Source organism: Pristiophorus japonicus, chromosome 15 (genome assembly GCF_044704955.1).
Source record: "Pristiophorus japonicus isolate sPriJap1 chromosome 15, sPriJap1.hap1, whole genome shotgun sequence".
Taxonomy (NCBI): Eukaryota; Metazoa; Chordata; class Chondrichthyes; family Pristiophoridae; genus Pristiophorus; species Pristiophorus japonicus.
Window position 1 is genome coordinate 147,052,280 of NC_091991.1, and position 27,575 is coordinate 147,079,854.

General features: G+C 44.6%; 1 protein-coding gene across 1 annotated transcript in view; it reads left to right on the plus strand.

Moving 5' to 3' along the window:
- Positions 1 to 11,240, plus strand: part of LOC139281110 (cytoplasmic phosphatidylinositol transfer protein 1-like) — a 284,745-nt gene extending 273,505 nt beyond the window's left edge. Inside the window, exon 11 of the mRNA XM_070901063.1 lies at positions 6,195 to 11,240. Within this exon, the coding sequence (XP_070757164.1) occupies positions 6,195 to 6,460 (266 nt within the window). The 3' untranslated portion in view covers positions 6,461 to 11,240. The remainder of the gene's footprint in view (positions 1 to 6,194) is intronic.
- Positions 11,241 to 27,575: the final 16,335 nt, after the last annotated feature.

Here is a 27,575-nt window from a genome sequence, read left to right on the forward strand (position 1 = left end):
TTGAATGTTCAGCCATGAACTCATTGAATGGCGGTGCAGGCTAGAAGGGCCGAATGGCCTACTCCTGCACCTATTTTCTATGTTTCTATGTTTCTATGTTTCTATGTTTCTATTAATTTTGCCGTTCAGTACACACTTCATCCTCAGGAGCTGAACCCTTGATGTATTTATAATAAACTGTGCACTATAACAGCATACGATGAGAGTTGAAGCAAGTTTAGAGCTGACAATCATTATGGTCCAGATTTTAATTCATCTCTCCTACTGGAAACTGGGTGAGAAATGGGGGCGAGGGGGAGGCAAGTTAAAATAAGGGCAGTGACTTATTCCCTGTGATCCCGCCGTGTCCCGATCTTAACCTGCTCTTTTGAGCAGGCAAGCAGGACACCTTACAGGAAGGCAGCGGGGTCCTTCTTGCAGATATGCAGGCCGGGTCCTAATGACATCATCGGGGCCTAGCTGCAATTATAGTTGGAGGCCTGAGTGGAGGAAGCAGTGATGGCTGCCCCTTCAGGCCCAAACCTGCTGGGAAGGGGATCATGAGCCAGAAGAGGCCCAGACCGGTAAGTTTTTAAAACATATTTACCTTTCTTTGTGAGCCAAGAGGAGAAGGGTGCATCCTTCAGATGCCTTGAAGAAGCCTGGGGCTTCGCTGGCTTCCCCAACCCCTCCCACACTTGCTCCCTGCCCACTCCCCACCCCCCCCTCCCCGGCCCCCTTACCTGATTGCTGGGGACCATTCCCATGGGTCCCTGGCCGCAACTCGTTGCTGTTTGAATTCCCACTCCTGCCCGTTGGTCAGGTACTGAATCAGACCAGGTTCGGGTGGGACTCTGAGGAAATTTATTGAAATGAGGCACGGCCGGTAAAATCGGCTCTGGACTCTCCATCCCCAGACATCCCCAGGGTGCACAGCCCACTTCAGGGCTCGTGCAAACTGTTCCCACCCAATCCCCCCCCCCTGTCCAGCTCACTTTTAAAATTGTGGTCTACGAGTTTTCTCCCAATTAAAATGAGAATAGTCCAGTGAACTGAGGTTCCACCTTGAAGCAAAAGACTTTTCTGTCTACAAAGGCTTTTATATTGCACCTGGATCCTGAAAAGAAACAAAGCGGTGTGCTGCCGATTGCAATCCGTGGAGACTCGCTAAGTCAGGGTCTTCCCACCAGCCATTCTTAGCTAATTCTGAGATTTCACGCCACAAACTCCGTTCCCGTTCCACTGATTCGATCTCTCGCCCTGGCAACTGCCTAAGTCTGACCAAGTCTGTTCGCAACCTGGTTATCATATTTGAACACAAATTGAGCTTCATTATTCATATCTGTTCTATCACTAAGACTGCCCATTTCCACCTTCCTAATATCGCCCACCTCCACCCTTCCCTCAACTTATCCGCTGCTGAAACCCTCATCCATTCTTTTGTTACCCCTAGACTGCACTATTCCAACACGTTCCTGGCCGGCCTCTCTATCTCTTCCCTCCATAAACTTGAGGGCATCCAAAACTCTGCCACCCATGCGATAACTCGCACCAAGTCCCGCTCACCCACCTCCCCTGTGCTCGCTGACCTACATTGGCTCCCGGTTAAGCAACACCTCGATTTTAAAATTCTCACCATTGTTTTCAAATCTCTCCATGGCCTCGCCCCTTCCCATCTCTGTAACCTCCTCCAGCTCTATAATCACCCGAGACCTCTACGCTCCGCCAGTTCTGGCCTCTTGAGCATCCCTGATTTTAATTGCTCCACCATTGGTTGCCGTGCCTTCAGCTGTCCAGGTCCTGAGCTCTGGAACTCCCTCCCTAAATCTCTCCACCTCTCTTTCCTTCTTTAAAACGCTCCTTAAAACCTACTTCTTCGACCAAGCTTTTGGTCACCTGCCCTAACATCTCCTTATATGGCTCGATGTCAAATTTTCTTTTTTTTTTGATAACACTCCTGTGTAGCACCTTGGGACATTTTATTACATTAAAGGCGCTATATAAATACAAGTTGTTGTTGATTTAAAGCCAGCTGCAGAAGACTGATACTGCAGGAACCTGGCAGGACTAGCACTGGATGTACAGGATCCTCAATACTCCACTGGAGTTTGTATACAGCTGCCTTATGTGAATATTGGGTTGATGTTATGTAACCGTGGAAACTGTCTCACACCTCCTGTAAACGTCAGATGATTTGATCGGTATGGGCTACACAGAAAGGCTGATTGGATGACGTGACTCCAATAAACCCATTTGTAATCTTTATTTACCCGTTTGTCCAAATCCTTGTACTTGTGGAGGAGACCAAAACTAGAGGCCATAAATATAAGATCATTGCTAATAAATTCAATAGGGAATTCAGGAGAAACCTCTTTACTCAGAGAGTGGTTAGAATGTGGAGCTCGCTACCACAAGGAGTAGTTGCAACGAACAGCATAGCTGCAATCTAGATAGAAGGAGAGAGAAATAGAAGGTTATGCTGATAGGGTGAGATGAAGTATGGGGGGGGAGGAGAGTCATGTGGAGTATTTACACCAGTTGGGCCGAATGGCCTGTTTCTGTGCCGTACATTCGATGTATTTCTGTGTACATTGTTCACAAATGTTGAGCCCAAGGCTTTTGGAGCCTCCTGCTGGAATTCAATAGGTTTGCACCTGAGATTACAAAATATAAGGACGAGCACATTGAAATGCCATAACAAGCAATGAGTCCGGTAAAGTTCACATCAATTTACAGAACAAGCTGATTTGTTTCCATTTAAAAGATGTTTGCAAACATTGAGAGTTTACCATTGTTAAGAGTTTACCATTGTTAAGAGTTAATAGTAACATGTAACATTTTGAAGATTGAGCTCGCTTTTTGACAACAAAAATAAATCTATTGAAATTTTATTCAGAGTATATAGTGCCCATTGAAATGTTGCTTAGTTCCAATGGTGTCTTTTAAGTCCAGATTATTCATCATTCTTGGTGTCTCTGTTGTGGCTCTCCTGTGGTAGAAATTTCATCGGGAATTTCCTGGGAGTCGCTCCACCCACATAACGGGGTTAAAGGGGGAGAAACTCTGAGGAAATTCCCGGAGCGTGAATATTCTGAACGTTACAGTATCAGAGAGTTGCAGTAAACTGCGTCAGTGCATGTGATGCATCTTATTGTTTAGAGCAGTTTATTCTGAGTGTCGCTAATTCTGTGCAATGAAGAAATCTTGATTAACTGCAATGAAAGTAATGAATGCGTACAATTGTCATTTAAAGATCCGTACCACATAGCTGTTTTTTTTTAAAGCAGACTCGGAGAGGAACTGAGGGGGCGAAATTGCCCTTTTTTACAGCTCCATTAGTGCCTCCGGGGGGCACTAACAGGGCACAAGGAGATTTCCACCAGAGAAGGGGAGTATTACTGCCTCCCGGGAAATTGCCTGGGATGTTTCGGAGATGATGACCCAGTAGTGGCGCGCCCCGCGTTTAGCACCCCGGCCCACTGTGCAACCGACAATGACATCATCGCCTTCACCACCCCACAGCGATCCTTTATCGCCCCGCGGGGAAATTGCCCTGTGGGCCGCGAGAATGGGGTGGGCAGATGTCAATGCCAGCTTCACGGGTCACAAAGCTGACAGACATCCGCTCTTGGGGCGATGGTTAAAGGGGAGGTCGCCAACGCCCCGGGCCGCCAGCTTTGTTTGTCGGCCAACTCTTGGGTCAGCCTGACTGCGGCCTTAGCCTGGTCCTTGCCACCATTGTGCAGCCGACACTCCGTCTTGGGTGCCGGGCTGCAGGCCCACTTGCACGCTGCCCTGGTGGCCCAGTGGTGGCCACCAAAGGGCCATGCAGACTGCGCAGCGACCCTCCCCTTTAATCCAAGGGGAGGGTGTTATAGCACATCAGTGCTACACGGAGCATCCACATAACGTTGCACTCAGCGCTGCATTACCACCACGGGACCCGCCCCCAAAGGACAGCGCTCCGTTTCCTTTGAGGGGCGGTATGCCCACTTCAGCGTTGGGGGCGGGACTTCCATGCCGGGTGCTGAAAGTACCACCCCCAATCGGAGCGCGGGGCAATTTCGCCCGCTGTATATCTGCCCCATTGATAGTCACAATGGGTTTAATTTCACTTGGGTGAAACACCAGTTATGTGGGTGACTGAATCATACAAGTATTCACCTAACAAGTGTAATATCCTCATGTATGTATCTATGATTGCACTGCGCTTAACTACGCTACATGAAACAGTTTTTTCCAGCCACCTTTATTCATTGGGTTTCCAGAAATGCTATGCCTAATGCAGCTAAACTTTTAGAATTACGAATGATGATGGAACTAATTGGATCAGAAAGGTCGTCACCTCACTTAAGTCCATCAATGGTCTTATGCCTGTGTTTGCGTGTATGCTTGTTCACTGTTTCACATCATTTCAGAGATCACTCACTATCTACTGTCAGCCGTGAGACTTTCAAAGAAAGAAAAGAAAGATCTTGCATTAATGTAGCGCCTTTCAGGACCACAGGGACGTCCCAAAGCGCTTTACAACCAATTAAGTACTTTTGAAGTGTAGTCACTGGAAATACAGCAGCCAATTTGTACACATCAAGGTCTCACAGCAGTGTAATAATGACCAGCTAATCTGTTTCAATGATGTTGGTTGAGGAATAAATATTGTCCAGGACACCGGGGAGAACGCCCCTGCTCTTCGAATAGTACCGTGGGATCTTTTATGATCATCTGAGAGGGCAGACGGGACCCCGGTTTAACATCCCATCTGAAAGACGGCACCCCGACAATGTAGCACTCTCTCAGTAGTGCACTTGGAGTGCCAGCCTGGAGTACGTGCCCAATTCTCTGGAGTAGAACTTGAACCCACAACCTTCTGACTCAAAGGTGTTATCAACTTTGTCAAAAAGTGTTTGGCAAGCTTTTTTCATTTGTTTACAGACCCACAATGTTATGACATAATTCACATCATATTTGGTAACCCTACAAAGGTTACAACTCACATGTGAAAGTCAGTGATAGGTCAGGAACATTCATTTTCCATTTCCCCATATATAAATATACACCCATCATGGATGCCTCAATATGCTTCACTTTGGAATGAAGGAAAGACGGGTCTATTTGAGGGATGTGACTACAGGGTGATGTTATGTGCCTCAGTTTCCTGGTATTGAACATAAGAAATAGGAGCAGGAGTAGGCCATACGGCACCTCGAGCCTGCTCCGCCATTCAATATGATCATGGCTGATCTTCTACATCAGCTCCACTTTCCTGCCCGATCTCCATATCCATCAGTATCCTTATTATGGAATTGACGTACGGCTACTTTGCTCGTTCTCTCTCCCCGATCAGAAAAGCATTCAACAGTCATTCCTCTTTAAGTCAAACATAAATTGAGTGCACATTAGAAACTTGCTTGTCAAGTTTTCCATGGTGCGAGAGACTTTCTAGTGCATTTTCCAAACTGCATTTGAAAACACAGCATTCTGATTAGCAGACTCAGATTGAGGTTCCGCTGAGTGAGATGCTCCAACACCCGACAGGGTGTCAGTGAATGATATCCTTCAGCATGTTAGTGCTTCTGAAAAGTTCTCCACTACTGAAGTTGGGTAATAATTGTTGAAAGCTTCAAAAGAACATAGTAATAGTTGAAACCATCTTAGATCAGCGAGTGGTCGTGAACTTCCATCTTTTTTGGATACTGAGGGATTCAAGAGATATGGGGATCGGGCGGGAAAGTGGAGCTGATGTAGAAGATCAGCCATGATCATATTGAATGGCGGAGCAGGCTCGAGGGGCCGTATGACCTACCCCTGCTCCTATTTCTTATAGTCTTAGGTTCAATACCAGGGAACTGAGGCACACAACATCACATCCCTCAAATAGACCCGTCTTTCCTTTATTCCAAAGTGAAACACATTGAGTCATCCATGATGTGTGTATATTTATATATGGGGAAATGGAAAATGAATGTTCCTGACCTATCACTGACTTGCACATGTGAGCTGTATCCTTTGTAGGGTTACCAATTATTTGGGAGGTGAAGGAATCACAAAAAGGTGGGATTTTTTTTGTTAAACAGCTTTACACATTTTTGTTGATCCTATGTGGGTCATCAAAGATGATTGCCATAAAACCTGCAGACATTGCTCAGCTGTATCCAAGTGGTTCGATACATGGCTCATCTGTTGTCTCGACCCCCCCACCCTCGCTTTCTTCGCAGATATGACCATGGACGAAGTTCGAGAATATGAGAAACAAACTCAGGAAGCGACGAATGAGAAGATTGGAATCATGGCTCCTACGATCTCCATCAGCGAAGCTGCCCAGCCTTCAGCCACCCGCAGTGCCCCTGCCAGTGCACCCTCCACACCGCTCAGCGGCGATCCACCTGATTTCCTCAGTGTGCCCAAGGACAGACCAAGGAAGAAGTCTGCCCCAGAGATGCTGACACTGCCACAGCTCAGAGAGCGCGTGACAAAAAAGTAATATCAGTTCCAGACCAGCGGGAGGCTACATTTTTGTGATATTTCAGTTATTGAATAATCTAATGCTACTTAACTGAAAAAAGCCATCTGTTAAGGGGTTCTTTAAAGCTTTAGCCTGTAAAGATACTGTGCAATGATCTTTACAACAGTAAGCCTGCATTAATACTGACTGGTCAGAAGATTAACATTCTTAATTTGAGATAAGGATTTGGGATGAGGTTATGTTCTTTAACAGTATTGCTGTATTTTACTACACTCTCTTTATCATTCCTTATTAGGACTTTTAGGCAGACTCAGGACTTAGTGTTAGCATGACTGATAGTGTACACTGTCATATCAATGTATTTCCATAACATAGTTACAGTGTTTTTAATCTAAAGTCAATGCTAGTAAGGGGAATGGTGGAGTGAACCAAAGTCCTACTGTTAGGTAGAGATTCACACATGGCCCATCTGCATTTCTTGGTTTGCAAACAGAAAGGAAAGTAGAATAGATAAAGAGTACTTGATATAAGAATAATGTACCATCCCACAACTCCCAACCAGCAAATTCACAAGTGAGTTGCAGTGATAACATGGTATTCCTAAGTTAGCCATTGAATGTTATTTTTAACTTTGTTTTCAAAATATTTGCAGTAACGCTAAAGCCTCCACCTCTTTCGAGCCACATATTTCTCCCCTCAATAGCTTGTCACTCCATAAAAGCTTAAGTCCTCCCAAGGTCTGACCGCTGTTCCCATATCTGAGGAGGTTTTTCTTATGTCTCCGAGATAAGATATTGATAAAGCTTGTCATGTGATCGGCAATCTTTCACTCATCTCTGGCCACCCAACTCTCACCTCCAATCGCAACCTTTTCTTGTTGCTATTTTAACAATACTTTTATGGTGATTGCTCCCCTGAACTTTCCTCTCTCCTACCTCCAGATACACCATCCTATATGTCATTCATCCTGCATGTTAATCCTCCTTCCACATTCTAGCTGTGTTGAAATAAAGACTCATCACTTTGGTTCCGACTGTAAATAACTCATCCTTTTCAGGACTTGTAGAACTGCATGCCTCCCTCAGTCTTACCTTCTTCCTAGAATCTGAAAGCTTTTAAAATCCAAATCTTGCATTTACTACCCAGAGCCAAGTTCCCCTCCAAGTCCCACGCCATCCTGACTTGGCACATATCGCTATTCCTTCATTGCAATGTAGACCATCTACAAGGTGCACTGCAGCATCTCGCCAAGGCTCTTTCAACAGCACCTTCAAAACCAGCGACCTCCACCACCTAGGAGGACAAAGGCAGCAGGTGACTAGAAACACCACCATCTCCAAGTTCCCCTCCAAGTCACAAACTCTTCCCGACTTGGACGTTTCTTCACTATCGCTGGGTCAAAATCCTGGAACTCCCTACCTAACAGCATGTGAGAGTAGCTTCACCACATGGATTGCAGCAGTTTAAGAAGTTGGCTCACTCCCACGCTCTCAAGGTCAACTAGGCAACAGGCAATAAAAGCTGGCCTTGCTCGTGATACCAACATCCCAAGAATGATTTTTTTTTAACCTCATCATTTATCTGGTCTTCTACTCTTTTCACAATTGTACCATAGATGTTGACCCTTCACCTCGGTTTCCTAATTGCAAAGGTCACTTCAATACTTCCCCTACAATAACGGCAGGTGGCTCTTTCCTCTCATCTGAAGTGTTGCCTGCCATGTTGGAGATTAGATTTCTACATTTTGCAGCCTTGATTACTTTAATACCATGTTTATCATAAACTACCACTTAAACTATTTTTATTAAAGAAGGAACTTGCATTTATATAGCGCCTTTCACGACCTCAGGATGTCCCAAAGCGCTTTACTTCTCCATTCCAGTGTGGAATTAACATTGTTACCATACAGTCTGGCATAACTGATCACCTCCGTATTCATTCTCAACATGTAATTTTAATAACTGGTTGTGAAATTACTGAATTGAATTCACTGGTTTGCAGGTCATTAGAAACCTGTATAAAATACTAATTATGAACTAGATTTGATGTAATGTTTTTGTATTTTTCTTTATGGTTTATAGGGCCAATTTTCCACGTTGCCGACTTTTGGCACAGTTGTAGAGGTACGTCTGATTTTTTTAATGGACGGCTGCGCCAAAAAAAAGATGCAAGTTTCGCCAGAATAAACTTTCATTTTGAGCGGCACACATAGACCTTAAGCTCTATGGGTGGAGCTTAAGGTCTGCGCCAAAAAACTGAGGTTGCCAGGGTAACGAGGGACATACTGAAGGGCTGAGGCTGCAAAATGAGACATACAAGATGCAGCAAGACATAAGCAATTGTAGAGCCCCAGTGCCGCTGCTATCCCAGGCCGAAAGGCCCCCCTATCCCAGGTCAAAAGGCCCCCTCACCCCCCACCCCCCCCCTGCCACTTCTATCCTGGGCCGTGGAACTCAAATCTTCTGCGCCAATTTTCTTAAGTTCACGTAAGATTTTTCACAACAGTGCACTGCACCATTTTTGAAAAATTCTTAGTTGGTCAAACTCTCTTAAATGGCCAGAAATGGCATTGCCAGTAGCCAGCACCCCCAGTGATATCAAAAAATCGGGAACTAAAAAAATCGGGCCTAGGTAGTTTACGATGGTGCAGAAACTTTGGCAAAACTTATAGATTTTAGTTTGCTCCAAAAAAAACAGCGGACGCCAAAAAAATGTCGCAGAATGGTGGCGAAAATTGAGCCCTGTCACTTTGACTAAAATAACATGAGTTCTTCCTGTTACCTCCCACCCGGCTCTTTGTTTGTCTCTATGGTTACAGGCTATAATGCTATGCCAGGTGGAAGTCAATTTTCAAAATCTAATGCACACATTTTATTTACGAGATATAGAATATAAGAATTTTGAGAAACAAGGACAGGTTGTTAGATCCATCAAGCCCTGTCGTTTTTCTTAGATCTGCACCACCCACCGATCTTCTCATCACATCCCTCAAATCCTTCTCTCCAGAAGCACATCTAGCTGAATCTCGGTCACTTTTTTCTGCTGTACATGTTTGGTGAAAGTGGGAGGTAAACATGACTGAGGCAGAAAGAAAACTTCAATGACCAACTTACACTGACCTATTAGACAAGGTTTATACTTCAGTTCACATTTAGTATCGCATTTTTCTTACATTTAAGCAAAGAAAATGTCCCCCTCCCAAAAAATAATAAAGAGCAAAACAAGTGTTTGCTGTTCCGAATCCTTTTATTGCACTCTTGTCTTTGTTTCTCATTCAAAGTGCATTATACAGATGTTGTGCCACATGTGTTGTAGCAGTGCAAGTGAACCAGCCACTGTTGCTTTAAGCACCTCCTCAGGAACTTTCAATCACTTCACCTTAAATAGCATTCCAATCACTGCAGCTCGAGTCACAGATACTTGGAAATCACAACACGGAAATGTGACCGGGGGGCATCAGTGGACTGTGATGGTGACCCTGGTTCACTCCACCCTCCATAACGTTATTACACCCTCCATTAAGCCTGTATGAATCAGAACTGTTCAGCCATCTTATTTCGATGATGAGGTCTACAACTGAGTTAACTGCTTCATTCATGAACCTGGATTATGGTTTCTTATCATTTAGTGTTGACGGACCAATAAGCTGGTTGTATATCTGTTGCGTCCCTGATAGGGCAGTGTGATAACCCACACTGCCTGATCAGATTTTACATTTAGGTGATAAATGTTCTCCTTCTTAATAATTACAAAAAAATAGTTATTACTGGGACTGGAAGTAGCATAATTGTTTTAAAAAATTGTATTAATTTGTGATATTTCCGTAAGATCTTTGTTTACATGAAAAACAATTAATTTGGATTTCCCCACACAGCTGAGTCCCTACATCACTGTGGGGAGACACTGAAGAGTGACTCGTTCGGGACTTTCCTACAATAGAGGGGGAAAACCCAGTGGGCTAGTTGTTCACCAATCGGAGGCAAGTCTAACTAGATGGTCTACGGCAGCATTAGTGACGGCCTTGGAGCAAATTGCCATGCTGTCCTCTGGAAAGAATACATGGCTTAGATAAAACCAAGGGGATAACAATAATAATTGCTTTTTCAACAAAAAAAAAAATCACAATTTTGGGCGAGACTACCCCATTTCATCATTCAAGGAAAAACAATCAAGAAGGTTGCTTCTGGTTTTGGTGTACAAAGGTCAATTAAAAGAAAAGGCCAAATGGGCACCAGAATCGAGTTCTGTTCAGCTGCAGAAGCTTTAGTGCGGTTCCAACTATTCATTTACCTGGGTTGACACGACTTGGAGGAAGTGCCATGGCAACCGGAGATTTTTTTATTCTTATTTTCCATGTTCTTATAACTGCTGTTTATTTGGAATGACTCATTTTGACATGCACCTGTGCTATTTCTCTACGAAACAGATTGTACAAATAATGGCACTATGTACACTTGCTACCTTCTGCAAAAAGACTGCATAACCCATTGAAATCATGCAAGGCTGAGTTAACATTGTGTATATAAGGAAATATAATGCAAGCAGTTATGAATGGCCTTCATAAGAGTATCAATTGCAGTAGCTGTAAATAGTACAGAAGATGTATAATTTTAGTTGAATGCATTGATAACACCGGAAGTAAAGAGAATGTCTTAGCTTTATACGTAGTAAATGTTGTTCATGGTGGTAAATGAATATATTACTACATACTAATGGTTCTGGGTTCTGAACTATAGGGATTAAGTTATAGTTAGGCTTCATCAAGTGTATTGAAGAATAAGTGTTTGCTTATATTCATTGAGACCATTGTGTAGTTACTCTTTTGAATAATAAAAGAATGTAAAAAGCAGTGGTTTAGTGGTGGGCTGTTTATTGTATTTGAATTTGCTTTGCTGTTCGATATGTAAAAACGTAGGCATAAGATTTTCTTTTCTTTTAAGGAACCAGTCACTGTGAAGGTTCCTTCTTGTAAATCATCGTGGCTAGAACTCCCTCCCTAACAGCACTGTGGGAGCACCATCACCACACGGACTGCAGCAGTTCAGGAAAGCAACTCACCACCACCTTCTCAAGGGCAACGAGGGATGGGCAATAAATGGATTACCGGCAATGACCATATTCCATCAATCAATGAGTAAAAATAAACGTAAAAAAATATTCTACTGTTAACTAGCCCCACCTGCGCAGACTAAATGGTTCTGGTGTCCTGGCCAACATTATTCCCTCAACCACCACCACTAAAAAAATCACATGTAACTGGTTATCTATATCTGCTGATTGTGGGTAATTGCTGGTGCAACATAACTGCTGTATTTGCCTACAAAACAAGTCATTACTCCAAAAAAGAATGTGTTGTGTGGAAACAGCCTTTATTGCAAAGGGGATGGAGTATAAAAGTTGGGAAGTCCTTCTACAACTGTGAAAGATTGAGCAGGTTGGGCTTATACTCATTGGAATTTAGAAGAATGAGAGGTGATCTTAGTGAAACATATAAGATTCTGAGGCTGGAGTACTGCGTACAGGTTTAGTCTCCTTATTTAAGAAGGGATATACTTGCATTGGAGGCAGTTCAGAGAAGGTTCACGAGGTTGATTCCTGAGATGAAGGGGTTATCTTATGAAGAAAGATTGAGCAGATTGGGCTTATATTCATTGGAGTTTAGAAGAATGAGAGGTGATCTATAAGATTCTGAGGCTGCTGGACAAGGTAGATGCAGAGAGGATGTTTCCCTCGTGGGGGAATTTAGAACTAGGGGGCATCCATTTAAAACAAAGATGAGGAGGAATTTCTTCTCTCAGAGGGTCATAAATTTGTGGAATTCTCTGCCCCAGAGAGCTGTGGCAGCTGGGTCATTTAATATATTTAAGATGGAGATAGACAGATTTTGAACGATAAGGGGGTGAAGGATTATGGGGAGCGGGCAGGGAAGTGGAGTTGAGGCCAAGATCAGATCAGCCATGATCTTATTGAATGGTGGAGCAAGCTTGAGGGGCCAAATGGCCTACTCCTGCTCCTATTTCTTATGTGCAAATGACCCAACTGGGCTTCTTTTGTGTTGTCATTTCTATGATGTTAAGACTAAAGATTAGAAGGAATTTCAGCTCCTTGGAGAATGGTGGGACAGATTGCTAGCAACAAACAATACTGTGTTGATTTAGCTTCTTTCAAAAAGAACTGGATGACGATCAGATTTAGAGTGGTGTTGAAGATTAAGTATCTTAGATGGCGATAATCACCAACTGCACAGTATAAGATGTTTCTGGAACTGCTGGGATGGTAAACATTTCCTATTATGGAAGTAACGAGTCAAGGCTGAAAACTCTTGGTTGTCAGATTAAATAAGTAATCTGCAGTTTGGATTAATGGTATTTGGGGGCACGCGAAAAAAAAACTATGCAAGACTTTCAATATATTGGCCCGGATTTTGCATAAAGAATAACAATGAGGCTATCAGCACTCACTTATTAAGGAGTAAATCGGACAACAACTTCTGGAGTCCGCACATGCACCATTAAGCACGGAACTCCGGAAGTTGCTGCCCCAGTTGCCCTACTCCACAAGCTTTGCTACACCGGTATCTTGCTGAGAGACTTGGCATTCAAACGCATGCAATGGCGTGAAGTTGTTGTACTTACCACTAAACAAGACAGAAAAAGTTAGGTCCGTTCAAGTGTACGTGAATTTTTAACGGCTTGTTAAGACTTAATTACTGCCAAACAACCTCTCTGGCACTGAACATTAACGTTTAGATTTTAATTATTGTTGGCGATGTTTAAAATATAATAATTTTTTGAAAATTTTCTCTTATCCCTCTCTCTTAATCTCATCTTTCTTTCCCTCTCTTTATTTAGCTTTCTGTACATGATTTGACATTGAATTCATTATTCTAATTTACACTTCCTGGCTCAGACTCGTGCATCATTAAGGATTCTTCAGTCTGATGGGTTGAAGAGACATGTCGTTGCTTGGCCTGTTCACACATGTCCCAGATTCTCTGTAGAGGGCGCCGCACTGTATCCGAATCCCGCTGACCGTAAGTTGCCGTGCAAAAGCCACAAAATGTCTGTCAGCAGCTGTAAGTGTAATGAATGGTGAGCACAAAATCCGGGCCATTAAATTAGAAATGAATTATTTAGCCACTGGGACAAATTATCCTAGATAATTTGGAAGACCAGGCTTGATAAACTGTATGATCTGTTCTCATTACATGTTCTGAAAGCCTTTTAGATCTAATCCCCATTAAAATGACTCGGCTTTATGCATGCTTTTCTTAACATTGCACTTAACCTTGGATGTTTCCATACTAAAATGCATTGGCCATTAGAACTCCTTTTCAGTTGTCCAGATCATTTTGATTTTCATCAATCTCCCCTGGAGGGGTTATCTGACAGAATAACTAGGACTGCCTGTCTAATTTATGGTTAATATAAACAGTAGGGACCTGGTTAAGTATATCAATATTTTTTAAACTAATGGGCTGAAACTATACGACCCTTCTAGCGTACTCCAGTTATAACTCCATTCGTCTATGTTCGAACAGTCGCAAATTAGGTAGGGAGCATGGATATGCTGAGTCTTGGCCTTGTCTTGGAGTTTTCATTTGGCTTTGTGGAGATAAAGCATCCACCCGCCCAAAACAAGCCACTAATCCAGGATGGGGAGGGAGATCAGTGAGTGGTCGTGAACTTCCAGCATTATTTTTGGATACTAAGGGAATCAAGGGATATGGGGATCGGGCGGGAAAGTGGAGTTCTGGGAGTTCTCACATCCTCAGCGTAGCAGGGGCCTGGAACACCACGGCAGGCAGATTGCCCGGTGCCATCAAGCATCTTCATCATCATAGGCGGTCCCTTGAACGAGGATGACTTGCTTCCGTACCAAAAGGGATGAGTTCACAGATGTTTCAATGGAGGACCCAATATTCCAGTCCTGAACCCGAGGGTGGAAGATGCCTGTGCGTGGATTTTTTTAACATGTGATGACCGTTGCACATCAGCCACCACACGGGCTTGACAGAGCTAGGCCTTTATCCAGTGGCAAGAGTAAATCAGGACAACTGGAGACCTGCTCTGCTGCACAGACCGAGAGCGCACACATATCGCAGTGTGGGCTGGCCCTCGCTGCCCCTGGGCCCTCGGCTCTTCTGGGCCCCGCACCCTCATTTGCCGCACCTCCGCCACAATCACTCGCCGCTCCACCGCCACAAACATTCGCCGCACCTCCGCCACGATGTAGTCACTATTGTAATGTAGAGCAGGCGAGCTCTCCCGGTGTCCTGACTAATAGTTATCCCTCAACCAATGTATCCTGCCACTGAACGACGCATGTGGGGACTGCATGTGGTCCAGGACTGAATCCTGACCTTGACCTCTCAATACTGACGATTTTCTTACAACATTTCAGCCCCCTTGCAAAGTGGAGGGGCATATTGATGGGGGTGGGGGTGGGTAGGGGTATTCCCCGGCAGCCTCCCCATTCCTCCCACGAGATTGGCAACTTGTGCCACAGAATGCAGTCTCCAGGGGAAGGTGGGCACCTCAGGTTTGCTGCTATTGGTATGAATGCCTGCTATATGTATATATATATATATATATATATATATATATATAGTGTTATGTGGCTTGCCCCAACCACTGAATGCCCTAATGTTGGCAGAGATTTCAGGAGAGTGTATCCCAACACCCGAATGTCCCCCCCCCACTCAGTATTTTGGACCCTAAAAAGGTAAATCGTGTGCACAAACTGTAGTGCCAATGTTTGATCATGGTTGTTCTTTGGCAAGCCTAATAACATGTGACTTGGTTTCCGTTTTCTAAGATGTGAAAGGTGGTTTTATTTTTGTACATGTGTAATGCAGAAAGTAAAAATATTATGGAATAAAATAACCATTACTTTTTTTTTTATGTAATACTGACTTCCCTCTGGTAAGTGGGTCAATAACCAGAGGTCATAGAGTTAAAATCATTGGCAAAAGATCTAGAGGGGAGATGAGGAGAAATGTTTTCACTCCGAGAGTTGTCTGGATCTGGAACACTTCACCTGTAAAGGTGGTGGAGGCTAATTCCATAAATAATTTTCAAAGGGAGTTGGACAGCTACTTGAGGATGAGGAACTTACAGGGTTATAGAGGTGTGGGACTAAGCACGCGCTCTTTCAAAGAGCCAGCACAGGCATGACAGCCAAGTCACTTCCTTCTGTGCTGTAAGTTTCTGATGATTCTACGATTCTAATTTTGCAGTTATTTATTGACCATTTCCACAATCTGTTTTCATGCACATTGGGAGTATACCATTAGCTTGGCCCCTCTGATATACAATATAATTGGCCAAAGCAATTAAACTTATTGCAGAACCGCAGTGTGACTGACCTATTTTACAGTGATTTATGATACAAAAGCATTTTTTTGCTGCAAATGGACCAGTGTTACTTAGTAGGTTGTATTATCTCGATTTGTTTTTGTACCAGATATGCTTCTTCCCCCTCAGCGGCAACCCATTTTTAACTCATATGCGCAGAATAACCCGCATTTATTATTTCCTTCTGGGATTATTTCAATGTTGCTATACAATTTTACAGCCGATTAACTTTTTTTGCAGAAAGATTGTTCTGTCGGTAAATGCAACATGTGTATTCTCAGCAGCTGTAATTCATGCGGAGAATGCGGAGTCAGGGGACAAGTAGCAGAATGGATAGCTAGCTGGCTTCAAGACAGAAAGCAGAGAGTAGGGGTAAAGGGCAGCTATTCACAGTGGTAGAAGGTGGGTAGTGGTGTTCCACAAGGATCAGTGCTGGGACCACTGCTGTTCACAATTTACTTTAACAACTTAGACTTTGGAATCAAAAACACAATTTCTAAGTTTGCGGATGACACCAAATTGGGGGAGGATAGTCAATACTGAGGAGGACGGCAAGAAATTACAGGAGGACATTAATAAACTTGCAGCATGGGCATATATTGGCAAATGAAGTGTAACACAGATAAATGTGAGGCATTACATTTTGGTAGGAAGAATAGGGAGGTCACTTACTATTTGGAGGGTGCGAGTCTAGGTGGAGTAGAGGAACAAAGGGATCTCGGATACAAATACACAAATCACTAAAGGTTGTGACACAGGCTAGCAAGGCCATAAAAAAAGCAAACCATGCACAAGGGTTTATTTCTCGAGCTATAGGGTTAGATTTTCCACTTTTGTGCTTATCGCCGAGAAATGGGCATTATTTCCGGCGTGGGCGGTAAAAAAGGGTTTTCAGATCGCCGGCTTCCCGCCCGTTCTCAAAGCACCTAGTCTCCATTTTTTTAAATGGCCGTTACCGCGAGCGATATGAAATGGGCGGTAACATTAAATCTCGCTGACCTTTTGCCGTAAAGTGTCGCCGTCCTTAGCAAAGGCATGGCAACGCTCGATTCCCATGATTCAGGAGGTCAAGGGTCATCATAACATGCGCAGAAGAGGAGACAGAGAGAGAGGGAGCTCAGAGGAACTGAAGGCATGTATGGCTGTGGTGTGTGCTTGTTTGGCTGTTGTGGGAGGCACGAGGGAGAATCACCAGCAGCAAAAAGCCTTCTAAGCACCAAGAACATAGTTGGCAACAAGTTTTTGTCTAACAAATAAGATATAACATGGAAGGGATGGTGGAAGCCATGGAGCTGGTAGCCAGGAACACTGGTGGTAGAGGGCTCCCAGTGGTCTCGGAGCATGGCAATGCACCCCAAGGTGCCGCACACCCATTGCCAACCACATGGGAGCCAGCAGCAACATCTTGCTTCTGGCTCGGAGCACATTTCCACTTTGGAACCATCCTCTCCCGTATCCGTCCAAACAGCATTTCAGCCGTCATCCCCCCCCTGCCCAATGGAGCATCGCCTGAGGAGCTCCTCGGCCAGGCGGCTTGGAGTCAGGGGGGGAAGGGGAAGGGGTAGAGATGGGGAGGAGAAGCGAGGGGGGGGTGGGCAAAGGGTTGGTTTTTACAGAAATACTAATGATTTCAGACAAATGTTTGGTTTAAATGTTTTTTATTTAACAAAACCTTGTTGCTCATTGGCTCAGATAGCTGCACAGTTACACGCTGGTGATTCCTTAACATCAAAGGATATAATTACTCTTAACTTCAATCAACTTAAACTTTAACTGTCACCAAGGTGATGCCCACCATTGATGTATGACCTGCACACCCAGCAGTGAGTCAGCCTTGTAAATAACACCAACATTGTTTCAGGAAAAGTGCTCATTGATGAGCTCTTGACGTAAGACTCTTTCAGCTATCATGCCACCATGGGCCCTTTCATGCGGTCTACAGGGGGGTGCGGGGCATGGCTTCAGCATCAGCCTGATTGTCTGGGCCAATGTCAGCGTCCGTCTCCTCGTCCTCTTCTTCCTCTCTCTGGTGAGGTGGACTGTCAGACTCATCAGGCAACTCTTGTCCCCTCCTGATAGCCAAGTTGTGCAGCATGGAGCACACCCCCTCGAATTGAGCTACATGCTCAGGATGGTATTGGAGGTTTCCTCCTGAATGGTCCAGGCATCTAAAGCGCTGCTTAAGCACTCCAATGGTTTTCTCCGCGATATTGCAAGTGGCTCTGTGGCTCTCATTGTATTGCCTCTTGGCTTCAGTGTGGGTGACATGCAGGGAGGGTCATCAGCCAGGTGGCGAGGCCATATCATTTGTCACCAATCATCCAGCATTGACCTTGTGGCTGATTGTTAAACAAGTCAGATACAGTGCTCTTATGCAGGATGTTGCCCAGAAATTGAGCATTCAATACCAGTATAATTTGCTGGTGGTTGACAATGAGTTGGACATTCAGGGAGTGGAATCCCTTGAGGTTCCTGAAAACTTCTGCATCCTGAAAAGGTGCCCGCATCGTGATGTGCGTACAGTCTATTGCTCTCTGCATCTTGGGGAAGTTTGCAATTCTAGAGAATCCTAAAGCTCTCTCACTCTGTGCCTCCCTGGTCATAGGGAAGCTGATCAAGTCCCTCCTGCATGCATACAGGGTTTCATTGGCCTGTCTAATGCAGCAATGTGTGGCATGCTGAGACAGATCGCAAATGTCGCTAGTTGTGGCCTGAAAAGAACCCGACACGTAGAACGACTTTGACCTCGACAGACAGTGCAGTACTGATGGTGCTGGTAGGCTGCAGATCTCCCCTTATCAGCTGGCATACCTCAGTGGTAACCTCTTTCTGGAAGTGCAGTCTCCGAAGGCAGGTGGTGTCGGGCAAGTTGCTTGTCCCTGTACTTGCAGGGGGTGTAACGTCTGGTCCTCCTCATCAGTCTGGCACGTCTTACATTGGGCACATAATGGTGTGGAGCATACCTTCGGCGATCTCGAGTCTGCTACATGTAATTGGTCACCAAGAGAGGGTGAGAAAGGACAGGCCCCATTGCAGTAGCTCTCTGTTTTCCACCGATTGGTCACAAACAATGAATGTCCTGACGAAGACACCTATTCAATTCCAATCGGTCACAGTATGGTCAAGATGTTTGTACAGATGTTCACATCAACTCCAACGACCTCCAGAGTTCATCTGAACTCCCCCGAGGTTGAAGCACAGCAACCTTTTAAAGGATACGATATGTGATGTAGAACATGGCATCCAATAGGCTGTGATCAGTTCCGGTTAGTTCCACTTTTTCTGGGCGGTTTTTTGGGCGAGCGATATTGTGGCCGATATGTCTGCGAGGTGATGAGAGTGACGCTGGGTGATCTCATGGCCGCTAGTTTCGGTAAATATGCTCTTTACGACAAAAAAAAGTGGGCGGGGGGTATTATTGAATCTCATCGTTAAACCGGTGCGGAAATTAGCGCTGGGCGATATCAACGCCCATTCTGATGATTCCACCCAAAAAAAGTGGGTGGGCGGTATTATTTTTTCCCACCATTAAGCACATGGGGAAAGTAACGCTTAGCGGTAAGTTTCCAAAAAATGGGCGTCAGTTTCCATTTTGTGACTAAATGGGTGATATCTGGGCGTTATACATCATTTCAGCGATAACATGCAAAAAAAGTGGAGGTTCTAGCCCATGGAATTGAAAAGTAGGGAAGTTATGCTAAACCTTTATTGAAACTTGGTTAGAACACACTTTGAGTACTGCGTACAGTTCAGGTCGCCATATTATAAAAAGGCTATAGAGGCACTGGAGAGGGTTCAGAGAAGATTTACAAGGATGATACCAGAAATGCGAGGGTATACATATCAGGAAAAGATGAACAGGCTGGGTCTCTTCTCTCTTGAAAAAAGAAGGCTGAGAGGTGACCTAATAGAGGCCTTTAAAATGCTGAAAGGTTTTGATAGAGTGGATACAGAGAGAATTTTTCCACTTGTGGGGAAGAGCATAACTAGAGGCCATCAATATAAGATAGTCACCAAGAAATCCAATAGGGATTTCAGAAGGAACTTCTTTACCCAAAGCGTGGTGAGAATGTGGAACTCGCTACCACAGGGAGTGGTAAGTAGTATAGCTGCATTTAAAGGGAAGCTAGACAAGTACATGAGGGAGAAGGGAATAGAGGGTAATGCTGATAGACTTAGATGAGGAAAGACGGGAGGAGGCTCGACTGGAGCATAAATGCCGGCATGGACTGGTTGGGCCGAATGGCCTGTTTCGGTGCAGTATAGCCAATGTAATGATATATGTAAACTGCAATGGTGCTGCCTTTCTTTTCTGTAACTAGGGGTCATAATCTCAGAATAACGATGAGGAGAAATTTCTTCACTTATAGGATTGTGAATCTTTGGAATTCTTTACCCCAGAGGGCTGTGGATGCTGAGTCGTGGAGTATATTCAAGACTGAGAGCAATAGATTTTTGGGCACTAAGGGAATGAAAAGATATGGGGATCGGGCAGGAAAGTTGAGTTGAGGTAGAAGGTCAGCCATGATCTCATTGAATGGCAGAGCAGGCTCAAGGGGCCGTATGGCCTACTCCTGCTCCTATTTCTTATGTTCTTTTGTTCAAGTTGTGTCTCACTTTTTAAAAAAACATTTTAATCAGGTCGGCCTGGAACTGTGGCACCCTGACAGGTGGAAATTTGAATACTAGCCTTAGGCGACAAGCAGACCATCTAACGGAAAACAAAATACTGCAGGGGCTAGAAATCTGAAACAAAAACAGAAAAAGCTGGAAGCAGCAACAACTTGCAATGATATAGCGCCTTTAATGTAGTAAAATGCCCCAAGGCATTTCATAGGAGCGTTACCAAATTTTGTTTGATACATAAGGAGATATTCGGACAGGTGGTCAAAGAATAGGTTTTAAGGAGCGTCTTAAAGAAGGAAAGAGATGTAGAGAGGCGGAGAGGTTTGGGGAGAAAGTCCAGAGCTTTGGGCCTTGGCAGCTGAAGGCACGGCCACCAGTGCTGGATCAAATGAAAATCGGGGTTCGGCACGAGGTCAGAATTGGTGGAGCGTCGATATCTCAGACGTTTGTAGGGCTGGAGGAGGTTACAGAGATAGGGAGAGGTGAGGCCATGGAGGGATTGGAAAACAATGATGAAAATTTTAAAATCGAGGCATTGCCGGACCGGGAGCCATTGTAGGTCAGTGAGCATAGTTGAACGGGACTTGGTGCGAGTTAGCAAATGGGCAGCACACCATCTAACGGAACACTAAATACTGTAGCTGCTGGAATTATGAACAAAACAAAACAAAAACAGAAAATGCTGGAAGCACTCAGCATGTCAGGCAGCATCTGTACAGAAAGGAAACATGCACACTGCCTTTCCTCACTAGTTCCTTACACCCGATCAGCAATGTGCAAATGTTGGATTGCCAAACTGCTCGATATAAATCTTTGAGAAGGTTAGCTAGATACACTTCATTTACTTGTATATTCTGTTTACTTCATGCAGTGTTAAACATTAGCGAATCAGGTCATTTGTGAAAATATATTTCTGTTCTCGGCTAGAACAGTGCATTCTGTTTAATGAATGAACCTGCTGATATGACTTAATCTGATATGGAACTCGAAGTTTATCAAACTCTGCTTAGCGGACTCCATAAAATGGAATCTTGCGACCCCTGCATTGGATCATATCAACAGCAGCAGCAGGCACTCGTTAAGCCACTTTAATGTTCAAAAACAGCTCAAAGCACTTCGCAGATTAGAATCAAAAACTGGATACTGAGGCAAAGGAGAGTGGAGGTGATGACCAAAATAGGGAGGATCTTAAAGCTGGAGAGGAAAGCAGAGAAGCAGACGGGTTTAGAGAGGGAATTCCAGAGTATGGGGCCTCGGCAGCTGAAGGTATAGTTGCCAATGGTGGATGAAGGGGTGAGGATAATGCACAAGAAGCAAGAGTAAGGGGAATGGAGAGTTTGGTGTTGTATATTGTAGGACTGGAGGAGGTGGCAGACGTAAGGAGGGGTGAGGCCATCAAAGCATTTAAACATGTGGATAAGAATTTTAGATTGCAGGTGTCATCTAAAACTCTGCCTAAATCACATCAAGTCCCATTCACCCATCACCCCTGTACTCGCTAAAATTCTTATCCTTGTGTTCTAATCCCTCCATGGCCTCGCCCCTCCCTATCACTGTAATCTCCTCCAGCACTACAACACTCCAAGATCTCTGCAGTCCTCCAATTCTGGCCTCTTGCACATCTCCGATTTTAATCTCTCCACCATTGGCAGCCGTGTCTTCAGCTGCCGAGACCCTAAGCTCTGAAATTCCCTCTTTAAATCCCTACCTCTGTCGACCTCTCTGTTCTCCTTTAAGTAGCTCCTTAAAACCTACAACTGACAAAGCTTTTGCTGTGCTTAAAAACTGGACACAATATTAAGAGACCTGCCCCCAACAAGCCAACTATCAACTCCTGCCCACCAACTATCACGCCCCTCAACAACTATCACACCTCTTAACAACTATCACCCCCCCCCACCCCACACCATTATCACCACCAGCACCCCCTCCCCCCCCCCCCCACACCTCAACCACTAATTCCTTGTCCTGATCGTCCCAATCTCTACCCTTTTCCTTTTTGTCTCTTCAGTCTCCACCCCTTCCATTCTGCGTTACTCTTTACCATTGCAGCTTTTTTAATATGAACCTAATACAGCAGCCTTTTGTCAAATTTGCTAACTTATCAGCCACCCATTCATATTGGTTCTCTGGACATTTTAAGCCCGCCTCCATGAAACCCTCACATTGGCTGATGGAGGAAGAAATCACTTCGACCATCCTCTACAAATCCAGCTGTTTCCGCACACATGTTCAGTGTTGTGTATGCAGCTGAGTTATTAACTTTTTAGTACCCTGGTCTGACCTTCTCTATCTCTGGTCAGCTACACTTGCTTAAAATCACTTTTATTTGCCACAGATAATGGTTTCATCAAACCTTTAACAGGGTGGGAGATTGGATAAGGCACATTGAACGAAAGATATGCTGACTTTTCCATCAGTCTCTGGGGTGGATTTTATATGAAGGGCAAAAAAAAAACTTAAAAGATTAACTCTTATCTTTACCAAACATTTGGGCAACAGTACACAGTGTTCCCAAAGATGAATTTAGATCCAGGACTCTGTCCTTACTTGAATAACGGAAACGCCATCCAGGATTTCTCTCTTCAGTGAACTCTTTTTCTGCTGTTTGTGTTTTTGTGTTCTCTCTGATTACCCAAAGAAGAGATTACAATATTTAAAAAACATTGTAAAATAAATGATGGAAACCTATCAACAACAACAACTTGTATTTATATCGCATTTTTAACATAGTAAAACATCCCAAGGCGCTTCACAGGGGCGTTATCAAACAAAATTGTTTAACCTCCGTCGCCTCTAGTCGAGTACCAAGGTTGTCCCAACCTCTGTCATTGAATTACAGTATGCAGATGACGCTTGTATTTGTGCACACTCAGAGGCCGAACTCCAAACCATCGTTGACACCTTCACTAAAGTGTACAAGAGTCTGGGTCTTATATTAAACATCCGTAAGAGAAAGGTTCGCTACCAACCTGCTCCCACCTCACAGTACCGCCCCCCCGATCATCAGGTTCCATGACGAGACCTTGGACAATGTGGACCACTTTCCATACCTTGGGAGCCTTGGGTCAGCGAAGGCAGACAGCGATGACGGAACCCCAACACCATCTTCAGTGTGCCAGTGCAGCCTTCGGTCGCCTGAGGAAAAGAGTGTTTGAAGACCAAGATCTCAAGCCCAGCACCAAGCTCATGGTCTACAGAGCAGATGTGATTCCCGCCCTCCTTTATGCTTCAGAGACATGGACAATGTACAGTAAGCACCTCAAAGCACTGGAGAAGTACCACCAATGCTGCCTCCGCAAAATCCTGAAAATCCATTGGCAGGAAGGACGTACCAATGTCAGTGTTCTCTCTCAGGCCAACATCCCCAGCATCGAGGCATTGACCACGCTCGATCAGTTCCGATGGATGGACCACATTGTCCACATGCCCGATACTAGATTCCCGAAACATGCACTCTACTCCAAGCTCCATCATGGCAAGCAAGCCCAGGAGGGAAGAGAAAATGCGTCAAGGACACCCTCAAAGCCTCCTTGAAAAAATGTAACATCCCCACCGACTCTTGGGAATCCTTGGCCCATGTCCACTCAAACTGGAGAAGAAGCATTCGTGAAGGCGCCGAACACTTTGGGTCTCTTCGTCAGGAGCACGCAGAAGTCAAGTACAAACAGGAGCGTATGACAAACCAAGCACCCCACCCACCCATCCCTCCAACCACCACCTGCCCCATCTGTGACAGTGTCTATAGATCCCGCATTGAACTCATCAGCCACCTTAGAACTCATGCTAGTGTGGAAGCAAGTCATCCTCGATTCCGAGGGACTGTCTAAGAAGAAGGGATCAAACAAAATTTGACACCAAGCCACATAAGAAGATATTAGAGCAGATGAGATTTTAAGGAGCATCTTAAAGGGGGAAAGAGGGGTAGAGAGGCGGAGAGATTTGGGGAGTGAATTTCAGAGCTTAGGGCCTTGGCAGCTGCAGGCACAGCCTTCAGTGGAGCGATTAAATTCAGGGATCGTCAAAAGTCCAGAATTGGAGGAGCGCAGATATCTCGGATGGTTGTAGGGCTGGAGGGGATTACAGAGATAGGGAGGGGGAGGTCATGGAGGGATTTGTAAACTAGGATGAGAATTGAGGCATTGCTTAACTGGGAGCCAATGTAGGTCAGCCAGCACAAGGGTGATGGGTGAACAGGACTTGGTGCGAGTTGGACACGGGCAGCAGCATTTTGGATGACCTCAAGTTTACAAAGGGTAGAAAATGGGAGGCCAGCCAGGAATGCATTGGAATAGTGAAGTCGAGAGGTAATAGTGGCCTGGATGAGGATTTCAGCAACAGATGAGCTGAGGCAGTGGCTGAGTCGGCTGACATTACGGAGGTGGAAATAGGCGATCTCAGTGATGGCGTGACTATGTGTTGGAAGCTCATCTCGGGGTCAACTACGACACCAAGGTTGCGAACAGTCTGCTGCAGCCTTAGACAGTCGCCAGGGAGAAGAATGGTCGGTGGCTAGGGAACGCAGTTTGTGGCGGGCACCAAAGACATTGGTTTCAGTCTTCAAGTGCAACATTTTACTTATCACAGAGGTGGCCTGTGACTGGCTGTATCCTTCATTCTAGTGATTGATGCCGGTGCCTGTGAAACCTGCACTATTTGATAGCTTGAACTCAACTTTACTGGGACTGCAGTCGGCTGAATCTGGCTGGATTTGATTTAAAGCAATTTATAATTTGTGCGGCAGGTTTAAAAATCATGGGAGCTTTATTGCTTCCCATCTAAATAGCAGCTCCCTACCACCCTACCGATGCTCAACTCATTTTTATCTTTAAAAAGCGTTACGAATGAACTGCATTGTGCAATTAGCTCCGTACATTATTACTTCTACAAAATAGTCATGGAAGTAGTGTGGCCATTTATCTGTACGGAAAACTTTATAAAATCATCCCGAATTTGGTCATCGCTCACTTTAGTAAATGTGTCACACTATCCTTGTAAAGTGACAGAATATGGCATTTTTGATGATGGTAAGATTTCCAACAGGAGATGTGACAATGTTATTTGACGATGGATAAATTTAGTTCATCTCAACTAAATAGAAAACAGGTTTGAATAAACATTGCCACCATTATCATTAAATATCTGTGAGAAAAATAGTTTGAACTGCCAAAGTATAAACATAGAAACATAGAAAATAGGTGCAGGAGTAGGCCATTCGGCCCTTCTAGCCTGCACCGCCATTCAATGAGTTCATGGCTGAACATGCAACTTCAGTACCCCATTCCTGCTTTCTCGCCATCCCCCTAGTAGTAAGGACTTCATCTAACTCCCTTTTGAATATATTTAGTGAATAGGCCTCAACAACTTTCTGTGGTAGAGAATTCCACAGGTTCACCACTCTCTGGGTGAAGAAGTTTCTCCTCATCTCGGTCCTAAATGGCTTACCCCTTATCCTTAGACTGTGACCCCTGGTTCTGGACTTTCCCAACATTGGGAACATTCTTCCTGCATCTAACCTGTCTAAACCCGTCAGAATTTTAAACGTTTCAATGAGATCCCCTCTCATTCTTCTGAACTCCAGTGAACACAAGCCCAGTTGATCCAGTCTTTCTTGATAGGTCAGTCCCACAATCCCGGGAATCAGTCTGGTGAACCTTCGCTGCACTCCCTCAACAGCAAGAATGTCCTTCCTCAAGTTAGGAGACCAAAACTGTACACAATACTCCAGGTGTGGCCTCACCAAGGCCCAGTACAACTGTAGCAACACCTCCCTGCCCCTGTACTCAAATCCCCTCACTATGAAGGCCAACATGCCATTTGCTTTCTTAACCGCCTGCTGTACCTGCATGCCAACCTTCAATGACTGATGTACCATGACACCCAGGTCTTGTTGCACCTCCCCTTTTCCTAATCTGTCACCATTCAGATAATAGTCTGTCTCTCTGTTTTTACCACCAAAGTGGATAACTGCACATTTATCCACATTATACTTCATCTGCCATGCATTTGCCCACTCACCTAACCGATCCAAGTCACTCTGCAGCCTCATAGCATCCTCCTCGCAGCTCACACTGCCACCCAACTTAGTGTCATCCGCAAATTTGGAGATACTACATTTAATCCCCTCGTCTAAATCATTAATGTACTGTGTAAACAGCTGGGGCCCCAGCACAGAACCTTGCGGTACCCCACTAGTCACTGCCTGCCATTCTGAAAAGTACCCATTTACTCCTACTCTTTGCTTCCTGTCTGCAAAGACTGTTCTCAATCCATGTCAGCACACTACCCCCAATCCCATGTGCTCTAACTTTGCACATTAATCTCTTGTGTGGGGCCTTGTCGAAAGCCTTCTGAAAGTCCAAATATACCACATCAACTGGTTCTCCCTTGTCCACTCTACTGGAAACATCCTCAAAAAATTCCAGAAGATTTGTCAAGCATGATTTTCCCTTTCACAAATCCATGCTGACTTGGACCTATCATGTCACCTCTTTCCAAATGCGCTGCTATGACAACCTTAATAATTGATTCCATCATTTTACCGACTACTGAGGTCAGGCTGTTTTCTCTCTCCCTCCTTTTTTAAAAAGTGGGGTTACATTGGCTACCCTCCACTCGATAGGAACTGATCCAGAGTCAATGGAATATTGGAAAATGACTGTCAATGCATCCGCTATTTCCAAGGCCACCTGCTTAAGTACTCTGGGATGCAGTCCATCAGGCCCTGGGGATTTATCGGCCTTCAATCCCATCAATTTCCCCAACACAATTTCCCGACTAATAAGGATTTCCCTCAGTTCCTCCTCCTTACTAGACCCTCTGATCCCTTTTATATCCGGAAGGTTGTTTGTGTCCTCCTTAGTGAATACCGAACCAAAGTACTTGTTCAATTGGTCTGCCATTTCTTTGTTCCCCGTTATGACTTCCCCTGATTCTGACTGCAGGGGACCTACGTTTGTCTTTACTAACCTTTTTCTTTTTACATATCTATAGAAACTTTTGCAATCCGTCTTAATGTTCCCTGCAAGCTTCTTCTCGTACTCTATTTTCCCTGTCCTAATCAAACCCTTTGTCCTCCTCTGCTGAGTTCTAAATTTCTCCCAGTCCCCGGGTTCGCTGCTATTTCTGGCCAATTTGTATGCCACTTCCTT